The following is a 22,310-nucleotide window of genomic DNA, read 5'->3' as shown; positions in this document are numbered from 1 at the left end:
ACCTCTATACGCTGTGCCTTAGATGCAGCAGACACAGCCTCCAGGGCCATTAATACTAGCGTCCTCCTCCGTCGCCATGCTTGGCTGAGAATATCCGGTTTCAAACCAGAGGTGCAGACCTCCAATCCTAAATCATCCCTTTGACCAAGAACACCTATTCGGCCCAAAGGTAGATGAGGCCCTCGAAAAAATGAAAGACACTGATACGGCGAAATCTATGGGAGCCCTGCAGTCACACCCTCCTAGGCGCTCCTTTCGCCGCTCTTCCTTTCGGGGTACATCTAGAGGCTTCTCCTCAGATAGCGCGTCCACTTCCTACAAACCCCCCACTCAGTCCACCTTCACAAGGGGTTATCAAAGATGCGGCTATAGGGGCAATAACAATAAAGGCAGAGGCAAAACAAATACCGCCCGCTCTGCCACACCGCCTACCCAATGACTTCCCCCCGCTCCCTCCAGACCATCCCACTCCGGTCGGGGGCAGACTACAAAATTTCCTTCAGTTCTCTTCCAGGGGATCCTCGTCAATAGTCATAAGCACTGAATATTCCCGCCCATGTGCGGGGACCCCGGAGAATAATAAAAAATATTATTTCCGGGGTCCCCGCACATATGCGGGAATATTCAGTGCTTATGACTTTGATGAGGATACCCCTGGAAGAGAACTAGGATTACAGGTAAGTAACTTATCCGTCTGGGAGACCATCACCTCAGACAAATGGTTGACCCAAATTATTCGGTCAGGGTACTGCCTAGAATTAACATCTACCCCCCACAAACATTCCACCCAGGCAACGCCCAATGTCACAAGAACATTCCACATTACTAAAACAGGAGGTAATCTCCCTCCTACAAAAACAGGCAATAGAACAAGTTCCCGCCAATCAGTCTACTCCCTATATTTTCTAATACCAAAAAGGGACGAGACTCTACGACCTATTCTAGATCTCTGGCCCCTAAACACATACATACATTCAGACCATTTTCACATGGTAACGCTTCAGCAGGTGCTTCTGCTCCTCTCCCAGAACGACTTTCTCACCACACTGGACTTGAAAGACGCATACTTTCACATTCCGGTACACCATGCTCACAGAAAGTACCTCAGATTTGTAGTGGACGGGCAACACTACCAGTTCAAGGTGCTCCCATTCGGAGTCACAACAGCACCAAGGGTATTCACCAAGTGCCTAGCGGTAGTGGCGGCACATCTCAGAAGACAGCACATTCATGTCTTCCCATATTTTGATGTCTGGCTGATTAAAGCCACATCCTACAACCAATGTGTACACCACACCGCCACTACAATCCAACTACTTCACCAACTAGGCTTCACGGTGAACCACCAAAAGTCCCAGCTAACACCATCCCACATAAAGCAATACCTCGGCTCCACCATAGACACCTCAAAAGCCATAGCCTACCCCAATCCAGCGTCAAAGATTCATACTTCAACACTCCCTCCCAGCAAGAGTGTTTATGCAACTGATAGGGATGATGGCCTCTTGCATTTTCATAGTGCCCCACGCAAGACTCCAGATGCGTCCACTCCAAGAGTGCTTAGCGAGCCAATGGAACTAGGCCCAGGGACAACTGACAGATCTGGTGTTGGTAGACGGTCGCACCCATCGCTCTCTGCAGTGGTGGAACACCACAAACCTTTCCAAAGGTCGACCGTTCCTGGACCCGGTTCCACAAATAATACTAACAGACACATCGCTCTCCGGCTGGGGAGCTCATCTATTAAACCTCACAGTGCAGGGCACATGGACGCCGCAACAAAAGTTACTCCATATCAACCATCTGGAGTTACTAGCAATCTCTCTAGCCCTAAAATCCTTTCAGAGACAGATTTTAGGCAAGGCAGTCCTCATTCGCACAGACAACATGACGGCCATGTATTACATTCAAAAACAAGGCGGCACACACACTCCACAGCTCTCTCAACTAGCACAGAGCATATGGAGATGGGCAATTCCACACAAAATTTTTCTCCTAGCACAACAAGTCCCAGGAGTCCAAAACACCATGGCAGATCTGCTCAGCAGACAGACACCGCAGATCCACGAGTGGGAACTTCACCCGCAGGTTCTTCACCCGTTCTTTCAAATGTGGGGGCATCCGCAGATAGACCTCTTCGCCACCCACGAAAGCAAAAAATGCCCAAGCTTCGCCACCAGATATCCACACCCATTGTCCAAAGGCAATGCGATATGGATGAACTGATCAGACAAATTTGCGTACGCTTTTCCACCTCTCCCACTAATTCCATTAGTGGTGCGAAAGCTACAACAGCATTCCCTCACATTGATCCTAGTAGCTCCAATATGGGCCAGACAACCGTGGTACACCACGCTGCTGGAACTCTCGGTAGTACCACACCAAAAGCTACACCTCTCACCATGCCTCCTAACCCAGAACCATGGAGAGATCAGGCACCCGGACCCAGCTCAGCTCAACCTTGCGATCTGGCTCCTGAAATCCTAGAATTCGGATACCTAAACCTTCCCCCTGACTGTATGAATGTCATCAGAGAAGCTAGACGCCCTACCACTAGAGCCTGCTACGCTGCCAAGTGGAAAAGATTTGTTGTTCTTTGCCATAACAACACAATCAATCCTCTAGACGTGTCTATACAACACATCATATGCTAATTACTCCATCTACAAAGGTGTAACCTAGCATATACCTCCATTCGGCTACACCTCTCAGCAATTGCAGCTTACCTACAAAACAGGCAGCACCTATCACTTTTCAGAGTACCTGCCATTAAAGCCTTCATGGAAGGCCTAAAACGAATAATTCCCCCCAGAGTACCACCCTCACCTGTGTGGAACTTAAATATCGTTCTCACAAGGCTAATGGGGCCGCCCTTCGAACCTTTGCATAAATGCGAACTGCAATTTCTCACATGGAAAACAGATTTTCTTGTAGCCATCACTTCCCTTAGAAGGGTCAGTGAGATACAAGCACTTACCATACAAGAACCTTTTCTTCAAATGCACCAGAACAATGTTGTTCTCCGTACCAACCCAAAATACCTACCTTGAGTCATTTCCCCTTTTCACCTAAACCAATCTGTAGAATTACCGGTATTTTTTTCGCAACCTCAAACTGTTGCAGAAAGGGCTCTACACACGCTAGATGTCAAACGAGCCTTACTTTACTATATCCAAAGAACACAACCTTTCTGAAAGACCAAACAACTGTTTGTCTCTTTCTCTCCACCACACAAGGGCAACCCCATCTCAAAATCAGGGATAGCTAGGTGGGTTGTAAAATGCATCCAGATTTGCTACCACAAAGCAAAATGAACGCTATCCGTTCCCCCCCCCCCCCAAGCCCATTCTACACGAAATATAGGGGCTTCTATGGCTTTTCTAGGGAACTTCCCATTAGATGATATCTGCAAAGCAGCTACATGGTCGACACCGCACACTTTCACTAAACATTACTGTGTAGATGTGCAAACCAAGCAACAAGCTAGTGTGGGCCAGGCTGTACTAAAAACACTTTTTCAAACCACTGCAACAGATACCGGTGGACGCCGCTAAGGTTGGGAACTGCTATATAGTCTATGCAAAAGTGTGTAATCTGCAGCTCATATGCCTCGAACGGAATATGCTACTTACCAGTGTGCATCTGTTCTTGGCATGTAGAGCTGCAGATCTACACACGCCCACCCGCCTCCCCGGCTACCTGTATCTGTTCCAGTCTATCTTATTTAGATACAACACACATGGGTTTCTTCACTGTAATTACTACGCTCCATCTTTCCCTGTTGGCGAAAAACAATCTGAGGATGGAGCCGAAGCCCATGCGCAATACGATCCAAAGGAGGAGTCACCGACCTCGTGACTTCCAAAGACTTTCCAAGAGGAAAAACAAACTGCAAACATCCGGGCCCAACACCAGATGGCGATCTATGCAAAAGTGTGTAGATCTGCAGCTCTACATGCCAAGAACAGATGCATACTGGTAAGTAGCATATTCCTTCCTCATAGGGTAACATTGACTGGTTTTTTTCCTGAAATTTCTTCTAAGTGTGGACTTTTCAAATCTTAAATAAAAACGAAATTACTCACCTGCTCTTAGGTGAGCTCCCAGTGCTGGATCTTGGTGCCCAGCACTGACTCTGAAAAATACTTACAACTGTACTTACCCGTAACCCAATTTTCTTCCATAGGAAATCATTGACTGTTTTTCTGTGAAATTTCTTCTAAGTGTCCATTTCTGCAATCTTTAAGTATTCTTCAAAAATCGTATAATATCTGAAAACGTAATTACTTACCTGGTTTGGATAAAGGTCCCAGTACTGAGTCTAGGCACCCAGTACTGGATTACAAAAGTAACGAGAACATACTGTACCTGCAACTTGAATTTTCTTCCATAGGGAATCATTGACTGTTTTCTTTGAAATATTTTCTGTCGACTTTTAAAATCGCTAAATATTGTTTAAAAATCATTACAGTAATTATGTCGACTTTCATCACTTGATTCTGAGTACTGACCCAGGACTGAATCTAGGATCCAGTCCTGGAATTCCAAAAGTAATCTAAAAAGTAATCTGTTGCAAATAACTTGAATGTTCCATTGAGCTCAATGCATTGTTGTGTTTAAAATAGAGTTGCCTATTGCAACCACTTGTGACTGTTTACAAAAGTCAATTGCATATTGCAAAAGTATTTATATGAAACCTCTCATTCTGAGAAAGTATATTTTAAACCCAAGTGTTGGTTCTAAAATAAAACAAGCATATATTTTTTTTATATATAAACCATTGGCCGAGAGTTCAGTTATTGAGTATGTGAGACCATTTTCTGACTGAGTGTGTACAACAAATACTTTACACTGTCCTCTGATACTGCCTTACTGCTCGACCAAGCTACCACTTTAGAGAGTAAGGTTATATCTAACTTTAGCCTCTGACAAACCTCTGGGGACTGTGGACTCTGTGCACCCTGTACCTATTTGGGAACAGTATATACAGAGCCACTTTCTCACAGTACCAAAACACTCCTGTATTCATTGAAGCCATCATGATGCTGTGGAATTCGAGTTGTCGAGTTCTCAGCCCATGTACTCTGTATTACTTCATTGGCACTTCCAAAATTAGGAAATGGTGCTCAATATTGTAGGGGCATATCGTCTATATTATAGTGCACTTTGCCTTAGGGCTGAGGCCTGCAAGAGGGGTGACTTTTACCTATGCTGCCAGGCAGTGTTTTAGCTGGCAGGGCACCCAGACCGGATGCCATGTCGACTTAGTTGTTTTCTCCCTCTAAGGGGCAGGCATGTTGCAAGGGCAGTGGCATGGTCCCAGTGAGGGGGACCTAAGCGACCCGCTTCAGCTCTCACTGTGGGCAACACACACTTGGCTCTCAGATCTGATAGACCTGTCATAATGCAGGTTTTACAGACTACCAATCGGACAAGACTTGTCAGTGCAAAACGGAAAGGTGTTCCATCCAAATCCAGAGTCCTTAAGACTGACAGCATGCCTCTTGAAGACTTAAAGTTTCTATTGTAAATAAATCACTGAAAGGCCTTGCACATTGTTTCCCCCTTCTCCTTTTATCATGCCCCAATGGGGCCTGTCGGTTTACCCAGACTGCCTCCCTAGTCCTTGATTGCAGCCTGTTTTGGACTGGACCGATCCAGTTCCGTTCCAGTTTGGGGCTCCCGATATTGAATTGCACCTCTGCACCTGGACGCCCCAGTGCTGACCGAGGTGACCTGTTGGTGCTGCCTTGGACCATGCCCATACTTACCTTAACTCCATAAAGACAGTCCTGTAAGTCGCTGAGTACCCAATATGCAGTACATGTTTCTTTCCCATTGGATAACATTAAAGCTTTATCGATACAAATGCCAGTGTATTTCTGTATACTGAAATACCATGATAACTCACCAAATGCAAGTGTATTCCTGTATACTTTCAAGACCGTGATCTCTCAAAACAAAGTGCTTACCCAGTTACGAAGTTCTTAGTGTTAAAGATATATATAAAAATTCCTGTTATTTTTCTGAGTTAGTGTGGATCTCCTTTTGAGTGTGTATCATTCATTGACTCTCTGTGTTTGAAACAGTGTCTAACACTCCTCTATGATAAGCCTAAGGCTGCTCGACCACACTACCCTAGATAGAGCAGCTTGGGATAGCTAGAGCAAGCCCCTGTCCACTAATAAGGGATACCTGGACTCTTAACACAGCGTACCTCTTTTTGGTATACTATTAAGAGCCAGCTTCCTACAGTGGGAATCACCTTTCTTAGTGTTTTGTGCTTAATAAAAGAAAATTAATAATAGACGGTATAGCGAGCCAAGTCCATTTCCTCTCCCAACAACATAGGCCATACTATACAAGAACACAGGCAAGGCTTCTAATAACTGGACAAAATAACATTTTGCAGTTTCATTTTAATCTGCATCTGACCTTCCAGCAACAGACATAAGTCTAGAGGCAGATGAACGTAAGTTAGCGGTTTCTATGTAACCAAATAGTGACTCTAATGCGCACCCTGTGAGAAAGTGCCCTCTTTCTTGCATGGTATGCCCCCACTTTTTGCTGATTTGACTGAGTGTGCCCTGTGCTCCTGCCAATCATGTACCCAGGGCCTGTGTTCCTTCCCTAAAACTGCATTAAAGCCTAAACCCAATTGGCATCTCTGGCCACATGTCAGCCCCTGGTAAATGGTACCATAGGTACACAGGGCACTGTGACCAGGGAAGGCCCCTAAGGGCTGCAGCACTTATTGTGCCACCCTTAGAGGCCCTGTACCCTGACACACACTGCCTTTGCAGGCTGAGTGGGTGCAGAACCAAACAGAGACGACATGGCACACATCCCTGTGTGCCATGCCCACAAACCACTGCCCTGGCATACCTCAGTCACCCCTCTAGCTGGGTGCCCTATGCCAGTGGTGAGGGTACAGGTGCATGAGCCCTGTACCCCTACAGTGCCCAGGTCCATTCCTGGGCCCTGTAAGTGCAGTACTGCCATTAAGAGTATATGGTGCTGGGAGTTTGTCATTACGAACTCCACAGCACCATAATGGCTGCACTGAAGACTGGGAAGTTTGGTATCAAACTTCTCAGCACATTAAACCCACACTGATGCCAGTGTGGGATTTAATGTAAAATGCATGACAGAGGGCATCTTAGAGATGCCCCCTGAAACTCGACCAGCTCCCAGTGACCGGAGTGGCTGTGCAGGCTGCCACCACCAGACATGTTTCTGGACACCTGGGTCGAGAGCTTGCTGCTTCCGGGGGCCTGAAACAATGCACATCCTGGGACGAGGTGCCAAGCCTCCTCCCCCAGGATGGGCAGGGTTCACGAAGGAGAAGCTTCAAAGGGATGCCGCCTTTGTGAGCTTCTCCAGACCACTTGCTGTACTCAGCAACTGGTCCCCACTGGTTCTACCCCCTGCTTTGGGCGGGAGACCCGGCGGGAAAAACAAAGTGAGGAAGAGAGGTGTGCCCACCTCCTCCAACTCCTCCCCCAAGGTAGGGGAGGCGAGGTGAAGCACAACCTCGAGTCCCCGCCATCTTGAGGATGGGGGGGGACCCAGCCAACCAGGGACAGGCTCCTGCCCCCCTCCCACTGGAGAGTGGCAGGATAGGGAGTGTACCCCCCACCAGGGAAGGGACCCATTGGTCCCTGCCCTTTACCTACCTGTAACGCCCCTAAATTTAGTATTTAGGGGCACCCTGAACCTTCCTTCCTCAGATCCAGCAACCACAAGAAAAGGACGACGAAAAGCCGTGCAGAGCTGACAAGAGGACGACGCCCACTGACTTGGCCCCAGCTCTACAGGCCTGTCTACCCTCGAACCTGCTCCTGCAGAATCCCGGCATGTCCACTGGCCAGCAATTTCAAAAAACCCGGAGGACCTGCCTGCATTCACTCTCCAAGCTTTTTCTCCTGTGAACACCGGATGTGTTTGAACTTCAGCTTCTGGTGCCAGCCAGAAACCGCGAATCCAGCACACTCTGCACCCGCCGAGCCCGGCCTGTGTTTGAGTGAACAAACACCACGAGGAGGTCCCCCGGCGATCCTGACCCGAGATCCGGCAACCCCTGACCTGCCTCAAGCCTCCAGACGACGCCTGCAGCCTCAATCCGGGTGACCCCCCTACCGCGACCAGAGCGGGTAAGAAAATCCAACGTCTAAAGGCACCCCTTTTCCCCACGACGCCCCACGGCCTTGTGTGCCCAACCCAGTGGTGCCTAACCATCCCTCTACATCCCAACTTACCACTCGAAGTGGTGGTCACTCCTGGAAGATCTTCGTCCCAGAGTCTGCAATGTTTCTTTGTCCTTATAGAATCTCCATTGAATTCAACAGGGCACCCGACCTCAAAACTTCACCCGGCTGCCCTAGCGCTGCTGAGGGTGTCCCTTTGGTGTTAACTTGGTCCCCAAGGTGCCCTGAGCTTAACCCTAGGAGCTTTGCTCCCACAACCCGGTGGCCTGCTTGCCAGCAGCCACCAACCGTAGTCCCCCTATCCCCCATAGGATAACATTGGGCCTCAACACTCTGCACCCGAGTGCCGCTGGAGGTGCAACAACAGTGCATCACTGACCCTGCGAGACCCTTGAGTCTAACCCCAGAACCCTAACTCAAAAGACCGATTCCTTACCTTGAAACCGATAACTTTTCCTCATAGGATAACATTGACACTTTTTGTCTCAAAAAAGTTCAAAGTGTCGACTTTTGAAAACTGCAAATATTCCTTAAAAATCAGCTGATTAACCAAAACGCGTTTTCTCATCTGTTTTCAGGAAATGTCCCAGTCCTGGATCCAGCACTGAGAGAGTATGAAAAAGTACCGATAACCTAACTTACCCGCTAAGTGAATATCCTCCCATAGGATAACATTGGTGATTCTATGTGAAAAAGTTTGTCAACTTTTGAAATACAATAATATTCCTTAAAAATCATACCTTTAACCAAAACGCATTTACTCACCTGTTTTCTGGAAATGTCCCAGGGCTGAAGCTAGGATCCAGTCCAGGGGTTAGAAAAGTAATCTGAAAAGTAATTAACTGCATTTTACTTAAAAAGCCCATTCAATTGAATGTACTATACCTGCAATGAGTTGCAAACTGCTTTCTTAAACCTGTAATCAAAACCAGTGCCAGTTATACTGCAATTCTGAACTGTGTTCAAACAAGTCAATTACTACTGCAAAGTATATGCTTACCTGTACCAGGCTTGCTTGGTTTTAGAAATAAAACAGTATATTTTTTTATACAAAACAATTGGCCTAGAGTTCAGTTCTTGAGTGTGTGAGACCATATGCTGACTGAGTGTGCACATCAAATGCTTTACACTGTCCTCTGATACTGCCTTACTGCTCGACCAAGCTACTACTTTAGAGAGTAAGGTTCTATCTAACTTTAACCTCTGCCAAACCTCTGGAGACTCTTGGATGCTATACACACTGTACCTCACTTTGGTGCAGTATATATAGAGCCAGATTCTTACATACCCCTCCCATGATGCCATGAATTTCCTTGCCTCCAATTATCAAGCACCTGTTTGTTGAAGATAAGGGTAATGAATCAAGCTTGATAACAGCTATCCATATTCAGCAAAAATGGGAAAACTAACAAAGACCATAGAAGAGGTGATGAACGGGAAATTAGGCAGGGTCTACTGAAGGAGGAACTAGGCTGTGTATTCTTTTGCCCATTTTCAAAGACTATTGAGAAGAGGTCATTCCACATTTACAGGAAAGAAACTACATGACCACTCTAGACTTGAAGGATGCATTCCTCCACTTTCCTGTGCATTGGGTGCATCACCCAAAAATTATATTTTGTGTGATTCTGTGTCCGGTCACCACCAAGAATGTTGAACAGATTTCTAGCTTTTGTGGCAGAATATTTTACGTTGTCTGTGTTGTCAAGTCTCCCTACAGTACAGTTGGTGGTTGAAGGGGAAGACCATTCTGAAATAAAAAATCCTCACACAATGTACAATTTATTTTTTACTCAATCTTGCATTCACATTGGTGTGAAAAGTTTACATTGCATTATCTCCAAATTCGAAACTTTTTTAGGATTTCATTCATTTCAGTAGTCGGTTAATCTTATCTGCAATCAGAAATAATTCTGAAGTCTATTCCCCTTTTGCTCGTGTCACAATCTCAGACAGTTAGAAAGGTGATGGCATACTTTAGATGTCATAACCACACATGGCAAATGAGACTGAATGAGGCTTGGAGGTCCTCTGTGTCCCTTGTGCCCAAAAATTGTAAGGGATGAGTATATAATGTTTCTTCTTCCTTTTCTTTTTTTAACTATTTTTTGTGATGTCGGGGTCCTAGTTATTACATTAGGACATACTTGTGTCCTCAACGATAGAGTATTTACCCACCGAGGGCCTCTTATCTCATTCAGTCACGTTGTGAGGGCCTCTTATCTCATTCAGTCACGTTTGCCATGTGTGGCTTTGTATTTATTTGGGAGGATGCAAAAGTAGGTGGACGACTACTTCCTCTTATTCTCCGGACTCCCCCTCAAGTGTGGAGTTCATATGTGCTGATATTTATAGATGTGCAGGATTGTGTAGATATATATTGTGTACTCGGGCAAGTGACCTTGGCAGGATCAGATATGCGTATTGCCTGACTTGCTACTACTGGGAGACTGGGTAGGTCTTGCGCAGGCTCTTGAATGTGACCATTACAACAAATTCAAGCCTGATGTAATGGAGGTACACATGGTATAAGGCAGAGGCATTCGTGTTTAAACCTTCCAGAAGTTATTGTAGAGCAAAGTATTAATGGTTTGGATTCAGAAACATTGGGGCACTCTTCTTTCAGTTATTGAAGATATTACAACAGATCCGTCATCCGGTGTACAGGTATCACATTCATCTTCTGTCAAATCATCCACCACTGGTGGGCAATGATTTGGCTGACAATAAGAGTCCAAGTCAAAAGGAGACAAACAAATGGCTGACCAGTAGAAGTGTTCTCTACAGATTATTTCACAAGCGGGTGGATCCTATTCATAAGTGTTAAGAACAGAACGTGCTATGTACCCCTCCAGGTATCATGTGCATCAGTCACTCTGCAATAGGTTGGTTAATGATATTTGCTTATACTTTTGCCCCTTTACTGCTAGTTCAATATGTCATAAGCAAGTATTCTAATGACATTCATCCATTCTATTGCTAACATCTTTACATCTATTTTACAAGTTACCCAAATACTCACTTATTAAGCCGTCTTCAAAGCATAGTATATTTTCAGCCTGTTACCTCTTTTCTACTGTTTATTGATATTGGAGAAGATCCTGTGATGGAGAAGTGGAAGTTACTAGCTTCTAATCCTAGTTGTCAGATAAGCTCCTTCTCCTATAGATTACTAAACAAGTAGGTGAATTGCCTGCTTGTGGGATGAACATGTGGAAGGGCCTTCTCCAGGATTGTTATTCTGCACTGATTAGCCTCCATTTCGCCAACTGTGTGAGGACCCAACAAAAAACAGTTTTGATCGGAGAATGTAGAGCGACTTTCCAGTTTTTGCTAGACAGGATATAGTCGGGACACAGACATCTTAATTGTAGGTTGTGGGTTATAAGTTATTGCTTAGAGGCGTGGAGGCAGCGCATGAAACCTAAAGCGCTCTGAGTGTTCTGTCCCGAGGATTAAATAAACTTATTTTGCATAAGTCAACATCAAAGCAGTTTTGAAATATTAAAATGTAAAAGCTTTAAAAACTTGTACATATAAGGAGTTGCTTTCTTGTATTAGTTTGAATTAGTGAATTTACATGTTTGACTAGAATATATCAGAAACTGCTCATCCATTGCATATTGTGAAAGACAGTGTTTTGTTCTGATATTAGAACCAAGATAAAAGTTTACATGCTTAATAGAGAAAGAACATCCTTCTCGCAATAGTTTTTTTGTCTGCTCTTCACTGCTTTTCTTTATTCACAGTTACATAAATCAGAGGAATCGGTCCTGGAATATTAAAGAGTCTGAAAAGGCATTGGTGGTAAGTGCTGATTTGAAGATCGCTATATGTTGATGATTTCTTCAGCATGATAAGTAACTGCAAACTATCAGTATGAGAGCCTGAATCCACTTAACTTTCATCTGCTACTAATCTCACTTTTCAAAAACCTAAAACATTTGATAAGATATCGGGTCCAGCTTTGTGATTGGTTTCCATGGGTAATGTAGAATTGACAGACCATCTCACTTCATCCAACTTCAGAGTGGATATTAATATTTTCTTTTGAATGTATGATGTTAGTCATGGTTTTTTCATGAATGCCTTTAACCTGCCGGCAATATCATTTTTATGATGCGTTGTAACCTCACACAGGGCTTAAGCACCCATGCCTTACCGCGCAGTGGTATGGGCTGATATTCTCTCACACACACGCACACACACGCGCAACCCACAAAACTCAACTTTTATTTTATTTATATGTTTTAAATGCATTTTAAATTATTGGTGTGCGGCAGCAGGCGCTCCTTTTTAAATAAATGTGTGTGTGTGTGTGTGTGTATATATATATATATATATATATATATATATATATATATATATATATACACACACACACGCACACACAGTCACGTGTGGCTGTACATACACATGCTTCGCATACTCCTGCCATCTATCGTTGGTGGACTGACGTTTGCAAGTTGGTTTTCTTCGAAGAAAGTTCCTGAGTCACGAGATGCAGTGCGACAGCTTGTCTTGACGTACATTGCGCATGGACACTGACTCCTTGCTAGATTTTTTTTGTTGTTGTTTTGTTTACTATCTGACTCGAACAAACACAGAGAAGGCTTGGTGTGCCTTGTTTAGGGAACTGGGCTTTTGTTGCATTTACAACATGATGCATGAGCCCTGTACCCCTACTGTGTCTTGACCAATTCTTAGCCATTGTAAGTGCAGTAATGCTATTAGGAGTATGTGGTGCTGGGAGTTTGTCATTACGAACTCCACAGCATCATAATGGCTTTACTGAAAACTGTGAAGATTGGTATCAAACTTCTCAGCTCATTAAACCCACACTGATGCCAGTGTGGAATTTAAAATAAAAATGCACCCAGAGGGCATCTTAGAAATGCCCTATGAAAAACGACGAGCCTCTGTTGGGTACCCTGACTGGTACACACCAGCCTGCCACCACGTGACAGGTTTCTGGACCTCTGGGGTGGGAGCCTTCGCTCCCTGAGCCCAGAAACCAAGCCTTTCCTGGGCGGAGGTGGTCACACCTCCCCCAGACAAGGAAGAGCCATCTGTGGCAGGGGAACTTCAAAGTCCTTGCCACCTTTGTAATGCGGCCCCCAGCCTTTCCTGCTATTGGGAGCAGACCCCCTTCCTGTCTTCCCCTCATTTTCGGCGGGAAGACAGTTTGGAAAAATTAGAACAGCCCAGAAGGTGTGCCCACCTGTGCCAACCCCACCCCTCAGGTGGGGGAGGCGAGGTGAAACCCACTCTTCAGTGCCCGCCATCCTGCAGAGGGCAAGCACTCTCCAATCAGAATTAGGAATTGTGCCCACTCCCCCACGTGGGGTGGGCACACCAAGGGTGTAGTCACCATAAGGTCAGTAGCCCATTGGCTACTGACCTCGAGACCCCTAAAACGCCCCTTAAATACAGTATTTAGGGGGCAGCCCTAAACCAAGAAGACCGATTCCCGCAAACTACAAAGAAAAACGAAAGAAGACGCCCAGCAGAGGAGACTGCAGAGAAGAACGGACATGGCCCCAGCCCTGCCGGCCCATCTGCAGTATCCAGAGACCCTGCGCCATAAATCGCCTTGTCCTGCAGCCAGCGACCTCCAGAAACCCTGGGAGAAGTGACTGCTTTCTCCTATGAACAGCAGCTCTGTTCAAAAGAAACTCCCAAGACAGACTGCTGATGACAAAGAAACCTGACGCCTGGAATCACCACTGCACCCAACGCCTGCTGCCCGAATCCGGCTGGTCAACCTGTCCCAGCGAGGTCCCCCAGTGCTCCAGTTTAAGTCCACCATAGGTGGACCCCCTACAGAACTCCACAACGTCGCCTGCTGCGCGGAGAACCTCAAACCCCCCTAACCGCGAGTGGCCCAGTAAGGTGAAATCCTACCAGAGAAGGCCTCTTATTGTGCCACCCTTAGAGGCCCTGTACCTTTACACCCAAACACTGCCTTTGCAAGCTGCGTGTTTTGGCTAGAACAAAGTGAAGAGTCGACATGGTGCATATCCCCTTGTGCCATGCCTGCAACCCACTGCCCTGGCATAGATCAGTCACCCCTCTAGCTTGGTGCACAATACCAGTGGCGAGGGTACAGGTGCATGAGCCCTGTACCCCTACAGTGTCTAAGTCCATTTTTAGACATTGTAAGTGCAGTGCTGCCAATAGGAGTATATGGTGCTGGGAGTTTGTCATTACTAACTCCACATTACCATAATGGCTGCACTGAAATCTGAGGAGTTTGGTATCAAACTTTTCAGCACATTAAACCCACACTGATGCCAGTGTGGTATTTAATGAAAAATGCAAACAGAGGACATCTTAGAAATGCCCCCTGAAAAACGACCTACTTCTAGTGTCCAGGCTAAGTGGCTGCTTTCAGCTGCCACCACCAGACATGTTTCTAGACCCTTGGGTCGAGAGCCTGCTGCACTCGAGGGGGGGGTCTGAAACAATGCACATCCTGGGACGAGGTGTAAAGCCTCCTCCCCAGGATGGGTAGGGTCCACGAAGGGGAAGCTTCAAAGGCTTGCCGCCTTTGTGAGCTTCCCCAGGCCTTTTGCTGCTTCCAGCAACTGGTCACCACCGGTTCTGACCCCCACTTTGGGCGGGAGAACCGGTGGGAAAACCAAGGGAGGAAGGGAGGTGTTCCCACCTCTGCCAACCCCACCCCTCAGGTAGGAGGGACAAGATGAAGCACAGCTCTACCGGGACCCAGCCAACCAGGGTGAGGCTTATGCCCCCTTCCCACAGGAGGGTAGCATAATAGGGGTTGTACCCACCCCAGGGAAGGGACCCATTGGTCCTGACGTTTTACTTACCTGTAACTCCCCTAAATCTATTATTTAGGGGCAACCCTGAACCTTGATTCCTCGACAAGAAACTAAAAGAAGAAAAGAAGAAGCGCCGAACAGCCATGCCGAAGCTAAAAAAAAGAAGACACCCACTGACTTGGCCCCAGCCCTACCGGCCTGTTCCCACCTCGAACCTGCAGAAGCGAAACTCCGGTGTGTCCTGCAGCCAGCAGCCTCAAGAACCCAGAGGACCTGCCCTGCCTTCAAAAGAAAACTGTCTCCTATGAACACCGGATTTCTTCACCAACAGACTCCAGCTCTGGCAATATCTTCGAGTCTGCACCCTGACGCCCATGGCCCGAGTTTGAGTGGCCCAACACCACAAGGAGGTCTCCCCGGCGATCCTGACCCGAGATACGGTGGTCCCTGACCTGCCTCCAGCCTCAAACCGGAAGGTCCCCCAACCGCGACCAAGAGTAGGTAAGAAGATCCGACCGTAAAAGGCACCCCTGTTCCTGACACCCTACGGCCTTGGGTGGCCCAACCGACGGTGCCTAACCAACCCCCAGCATCCCAAATTACCTCTCCAAGTGGTGGTCGCACCCAGAAGACATAGTCCCCGAGCTTGCAGTGTTTTTGCAAACCGGAGACTCCCCATTGAAAACACAGTGCGCCCGATGCCAAAACAGCACTCTGCACCCGGCCGCCTTTTTATTATGTACCGGGTATATAGCATTTAATTTGGGAAAATATATATCTAGTGAAAAATTGTCATGAGAGACACCTATGTATTTTTGAAATTGGAACAAAATATAGAGTTTAGAAATGGTAGCTATTTGCACATTTCTGAAATTGTACCCATACTAGCATGAGAATTATAGGACATTTTTCAAAGTGACTTCTTTTTTACACATTGTCTCTCATTTGGAAGGCAGTAATGCATCGAAAGTCAATAGGTAATAACAGTTGCTATACAATTCTGTTACCCTAAGTCACCCGATAAAAATGGTACCGCACTTGTGTTGGTAGGCCTAGTGCCAGCGACAGGAAACTGCTCACAACGCAACGTGGACACGCTTCATTTTAACAGTGAAAACTGACCCTTTTTTTGCAAAGTGCCTAGCAGTAGAATTTGAACCATACCTCTGCCGGCACCTAGGGAAACCTAGCAAATCTATATGTTCGAGGCATGTGGGCTGCTGAATTCATATCTGTGCATAGATCGCCGCCTAGTGTTGGGTCCGGATGTTTGCACGTTGTTGTCCTGGAAGAGTCTTCGAGGTATCCTGGGATAGGTGACTCCTCCCCTGGACTACAGTGCGCATGGGCATCCTCTCCATCCTCAGATTGTTTTTTTCCGCCATTGGGTTCGGATGTGCTATCTTAGCTCAAGTTAGGAAAAACTTTATCGAGGCCAAAAGGCCTTTAGTTCGCGTCGGTACTGTTTTCTCGATCGGTTTCGATACTCCTTTGTTAGTTTAACAACTTTCAGCACCGACTTTTCGCTTCTTACCTGCCCATCGACGACATCGACGATGGAATCGAGGACACCGTTCAAGAGATGTCCGGTATGCAATGCGAAATATCCCCACATCGACGTCCATCCGGTGTGCAACAAATGCCTTTCGCCGGATCACGACGAATCGACATGCATGGCCTGTGCCCGGTTCCATTCCAAGAAGACTCTACGGAATCGACGAGCGGCAAGACTCGAAGCGCAGCACGCGGCACCGGCCCCGGCAGACATCTTCAACGCCGAAACCGAAGATGTCGAAGAATTGGAGATCCTACCCTCCAGTCCCGTTTCCGAACATGACTCCGGATCGAACGACGTCGACGAATCACTCTTTCGCAGAGATGAAGACGACACCGAGGTAGGAGACTACAATGAGGCCTTAGGGGCCGAAGAGAGTAGCTCCAATGACGAGCAAGGCCTACCCGTTCAGACTGAAGAGAGCCCAGTGCCACAGTCTATGGCTCCGGTCGAGGGATCGCCTTCGGGCCTTACCCGAGACCTATCCCGCAGTTCTTCGGCCCCGCCCTCGGACGTTCAGCGGCAGCCATTATTACCTAAACCGGCTGGTTTCCCTTCTTCCAAACCGAAACCGAAAGCTGCACTAGTTCAATCGAAACCGAAACCAAAAGTGGCGCTGGTCGGATCGAGGCCACATAAAAATGATCATTCATGAGGTTGAATTAACCATTCTGCCTAAAAGCAGGGAAGTAAGATGTGGCAAACTCAATATTGATTTAAAAAACACCCAAAAACTAGAACCATCATCTCTAAAAAGATCAAGAGCTCCTTTTCCTGAGCCTCATGAACATATCCCTCCCTCTCACCTGCAGCAAAATATTTATCGTTGACAAGGGTTTACACATCAACAAAACTGTCGACAAAGGAAAAGTAATCTATGGAACCCTCAATGGAGAAATCAGCACGAAAGCCTTCAGTGACGAGAACTAAAATAACAAAGGAAATGTAGAAGTCGGCAAAAACCGAAGCATTTGTAAGACCAAAGGCGGCACCGCTGACGACACATCATTGACAATGTCACTGTTGGTGGAGTTTAAGTCTACGACATCCCCATCCGTGATATACCTCATTGATTGATATGGAATTTATAATGCGCTACTTTGCCCGAAGGCGTCAAGGCGCAACTGATGGAAAGCAATCAGCCACATCCAAAATAAGGAGAGGAAGAAGCATTAAGGGTAAGCTTCAGAGAAAAGCAAAGTTTTAAGGCCTCTGAGAAACAGAGTAAGAGATTCCTGATTCCTGAGATCAAGGGGAAGCTCATTCCAAAGTCTGGGGGCAAGAGCGAAGAAGGCCCTGCCACCCCACCTTGCTTTCGCAACACGTGGGACGATTAGCAACTTCTGACTGGCGGATCGCAGGGCCCTACCTGGGGTGTAGTATGACAGCAGAGACCTAATGCCCTCGGCTCCTGCGTCATGAAGAGCCCGGTGGATGATAATCAGGGTTTTACATTTTATTCTGGCATGCACCGGGAGCCAATGAAGATGTTTCCTGATCTCAGTTCCTGAGGAGCGTCTAGGGGCATTAACGACAAACCTTGCTGCCGCGTTCTGGACCACTTGCAGCCGATGAACCAGTTTGTTGCTCATCCCAAGATAAAGGGCGTTGCAGTAGTCCAAGTGCGAAGATAAAAGGGCAACAAGACTTGTTTCCGGGCGTCAGGGGTGAGGTAATGGGTGAGCTTTCTCAACACCCTTAGGACCCCACAGCAGGTGGAGACGGTCCTATTCACTTGCTTGTCAAAGGCAAGAGGTGTCAAATAGGACTCCCAGATTTCGGGCAGTGGAGGATGGCTGGGGGCATACTCCCAGAGTCGATGGCCACCAATCGGCTGACCAAACCTCCTTGTCTCCCCCGAACACAAGGATCTCAGTCTTCTCCCCATTCAATTTTAGGAAGTTTGATGTCATCCAGCCTGCCACGGCCCCCATACAGTTCCTAAAGTTTAGGGCTGTGGAGCCAACAGATTGTGACAGGGAGACCATGATTTGGGTGTCATCGGCGTACGAGAGTACTTCCAGTCCAAAAGACCTGACAAGCCTGGCGAGTGGAGCCACATAAACGTTGAAAAGTGTAGGGCTCAATGAAGAGCCCTGAGGGACCCCACACTGCAAAGGCTTGGCGGTGGAGAGGAAGTCACCCAATTTAACCCTTTGTTACCTGTTGTTAAGAAAGGAAGTAAGGAGACTAAGAGCCAGACCCTCCACCCCCATCTCACTGAGACGGGAGGCCAAGATAGTGGGGGACAGGGTGTCAAACGCGGCTGTAAGGTCCAGCAGGATCAGAAGGGTGGTCTGACCCCTGTCGACCTTAGCACGGATATTATTGACCACCACTGTAAGAGCTGACTCAGTACTATGCGCCTTTCTGAAACCGTGCTGAGATGGATCAAGCCGGCAGGTTTTATCAAGGAAGGCGCTGAGATGGAAATTCAGATGAGCCTCCAACATCTTGGCCGGGGCAGGGAGAAGAGAGATGGGACGGAAGTTCTTTAAAGTCCCAGGGTCCAAAGTGGCCTTTTTTTAAGAGGGGCTTTACAATAGCTGTTTTCCTGGAGGCTGGAAAAGCACCACTAGATATAGCCCTGTTCATAACTGCCAACAGGGGGGGGATTAGAGTTGCCCTACAGTTTTTTAAGACTGAGTGGACAGGGGTCAAGAGGAGAGCCTGACCTAAGAGAATCCAAGAGTTTATCAAGGTCCTTGGCCATGAGAAGGGGGGAAACTAGGGTAGGTTTTGGTAGGAGGAGTAGTATTCCCCGAATCAGGAGAGAAGACCCGAGTCAAATTGTCCGTCTGGAGGGCTGTGTAAATGTCTAAGATTTTGGTATGGAAAAAGGAAGAAATCTGATCACAGAGTTCTTGTGAAGGGACTATGGGGTCTGGATGATGAACAAGGGATAAGGTGTCTACAATTTTAAACAGGTCTCCAGGGGAAGTAAGAGATAAACATATCTGTCGAAGGGGTACCTGTCTACAACTTTACTGTCGACAAGAGTCCTACAAATGAAAGACGTTTCTGCACAAATATCTTAATCAGGGGGTGCCATCAAGACCCTAAAAAACTCTTCATCCCCTTTCTACCTCATACACTTTACCATCCCTGACCTCTTTCAAACCCCTTATTACCCATAGCCTTAGCCACCCTGAACCCTAAAAACCCTTACTACTCTGTACCGTTACCCACCCTTAACAATATTACTACCCATTACCCATCTCTGAACCTTAAAAAAAAATCCTCAGTATCTTTAATCATCCCTGAAGCCTAAAAAACGCTGCCTACCCTGTACACTGACCCACCTCTGAACACTAGAAATCCCTTAAACAGCTGCCACCCTGAACCCTTACCCATTCCATAACCCTTAAATTCTCTTTTTGTGACATAATTGTGACATTTAAAAAAAAGTGGCTGTGTTGTAAATTATCACCTGGTGAAGTACCAAAAAAGGCCTGTGTAGTATTTACTTGCATGGTTACATCATGTGGGAAAAAGACGTCATACTGTTTCTTGAATAGGCAACAGTTCCATGAACAGTTCACCACTTGCCAGAGATCTGAATGAACCTCTTGAATAGTGATGCCTTAAAATTGATTTATTGTAAAGTAATTAAAGATTGGAAGGGCAAATATGATTTATATTATGTTATGAATAAGCACCCTTGTTGCATTGATATCTTTTAATTCATCGTGTCCCTCTTGTAGTGTTTGTTTGTGGGTAGCAGGATAGAAGAGACCAAATTGGGTACCTTGAACTGAAAGCCCTTAATTGAACTTTTAGTACAGGATTAGAAGACCGAGAGAAGGGCGCTGAAAGAGACTGTTTGAAAACTGCAAGAACAAATGTACTTATTTTATTGGTTACTGAACTGTCTTATTATTTTGCAGGAAGAGAGTAAGAGCATGAAGCACCAACAAATGGATCCTTTTACTCGACGGCAGTGTAAACCGACCATGGTCTCCAATGTATGTTTAGCATCAGTATTTTATGAATGTACAATTAGTCTGGGCATGGGGCTAGGGTTGAGGCTTGTGTAGTGTTGATTGAATTTTGGTTTGCCTTGGAGCAATAAGCAAACGGAAGGGAAAAAAAATGGCACTCCTTGTAAATGTTCAGTATGCAAATGGCCAGTGATGTGCAAGTTAAGTAAGATTATTTTTTTCCTCTGCAGTCTAGGGATCCTGGTGTTCAGGCTGCCATCAGGGCTTCGATCAACGCCAAGTACGGGTTTGTTGGAGCGCAGGAAGCTTCAAAAGACAAAGGCCTGGTATGAGTTTTTTAATTCTAATGCAGTGATATGATCCGTAAATTACTAACATTTCACTTTCAGTGATAACTACCCATCCTAATGCTCATTTTTACAGAGATATCTGGCACTATGAAATGGTTTATAAATCTGTTTTTCCTTTTCCATCCTTCTAATATTTATCATATCATAGTTTCATTAAATAACATGTTATAGGAAGCTGGCTCTGCATATGATATTGCAACTAGGTGTTAATACCGTGCACAAAGTCCAGGGGTTCCTGTGAGAAAGTACCCTCTTTCTGCATGGTTACCCCCACTTTTTGCTGATGTGTGGGCGGGCGAACCGGCCGGAAAAATAAGTGAGGAAGAGGTGTGCCCACCTCTGCCAACTCACCCCTCAGGTGGGGGAAGGCAAGGTAAAGGACAACTCTCATTCCCGCCATCTTGCAGATGGAGGGACTCAGCCAACCAGGGAAAGGCTTATGCCCCCATCCCACTGGAGGGTGGCATAAGAGGGGGTGTACCCACCCCAGGGAAGGGACCCATTGGTCCCAACCTTTTACCTACCTGTAACGCCCCTAAATCTAGTATTATGGGGCACCCCTGAACCTTGCTTCCTCAGACCAGAAGAAACTACAAGAAAAGGAGGACCTTAGCCTAACAAGAGGAAGATGCCCACTGACTTGGCCCCAGCCCTACCTGCCTGTCTCCACCTCGAACCTGCTCCTGCAAAATCCTGGTGTGTCCTGCAGACAGGAACCTCAAAAACCCTGGAGGACCTGCCTGCCTTCAACCACAAAGACTGTGTCTCCCGTGATTTGTTCGTCTCCAACCTCTGTCTCCAGCCGAACACCGCGAATCAGCACCACTCTGTACCCGCTGTCCACAGCCTGAGCTCGAGTGGGCAAACACCCCGAGGAGGTCTCCCCGGTCATCCTGGCCTGAGATCCGGCGACCTCTGACCAGCCTCTTTCCTCCAGTCGACGCCTGCAGCCTAAATCCGGAAAGTCCCCCCAAGTGCGACCAGGAGCTGGTAAGAAGATCAGACCCTAAAATGCACCCCTGCACCCGACGCCCCACGTCCTTGGGTGGTCAAACCGATGGTGCCTAACCAAATTCCCAACTTACCTCTCGAAGTGGTGGTCGCACCCAGAAGACCTTCGTCCCTGAGCCTGCAGTGCTTTTGCAAACCGGAGGTTCCCCATTGCAAACAACAAGATGAACACATCCCGCATGGACAACGTACTGAGAGTGCAGACCCTCCCTCATCCCGAGATCCACCTCAACACAAAAAAAAAGGCTCCAGTCCAACCTGCGCCCTCGGGCCCCGGTCGGCACCAAGACCACGCTTTTGACGCCTTGCCTTCTAGCTCGACACCGAAGCCTACAAAAAAGCCTTCTGGCTCTGATAAGCCTCAGTCTAAATCGAGCTCCGAGCCAAAACCTTTGATGTGATAACAGTCCAACTCCGACCCACACCGTTCAACACCAAAACACACTTCTGATCCGAAGACA

General features: G+C 46.8%; 1 protein-coding gene across 1 annotated transcript in view; it reads left to right on the top strand.

Moving 5' to 3' along the window:
* The window catches only part of RTF1 (RTF1 homolog, Paf1/RNA polymerase II complex component), a 360,077-nt gene that overhangs the window by 259,937 nt on the left and 77,830 nt on the right, over positions 1–22,310 (top strand). Inside the window, exons 14-16 of the mRNA XM_085627115.1 lie at positions 11,957–12,014; positions 20,435–20,512; positions 20,719–20,814. Coding sequence (XP_085483241.1) covers positions 11,957–12,014; positions 20,435–20,512; positions 20,719–20,814 — 232 coding nt within the window. The remainder of the gene's footprint in view (positions 1–11,956; positions 12,015–20,434; positions 20,513–20,718; positions 20,815–22,310) is intronic.

Source organism: Triturus cristatus, chromosome 9 (genome assembly GCF_964204655.1).
Source record: "Triturus cristatus chromosome 9, aTriCri1.1, whole genome shotgun sequence".
NCBI classification, from domain to species: Eukaryota; Metazoa; Chordata; class Amphibia; order Caudata; family Salamandridae; genus Triturus; species Triturus cristatus.
The sequence above is the reverse complement of the archived record's forward strand: the minus strand, read 5'-3'. Positions and strand labels throughout refer to the sequence as shown.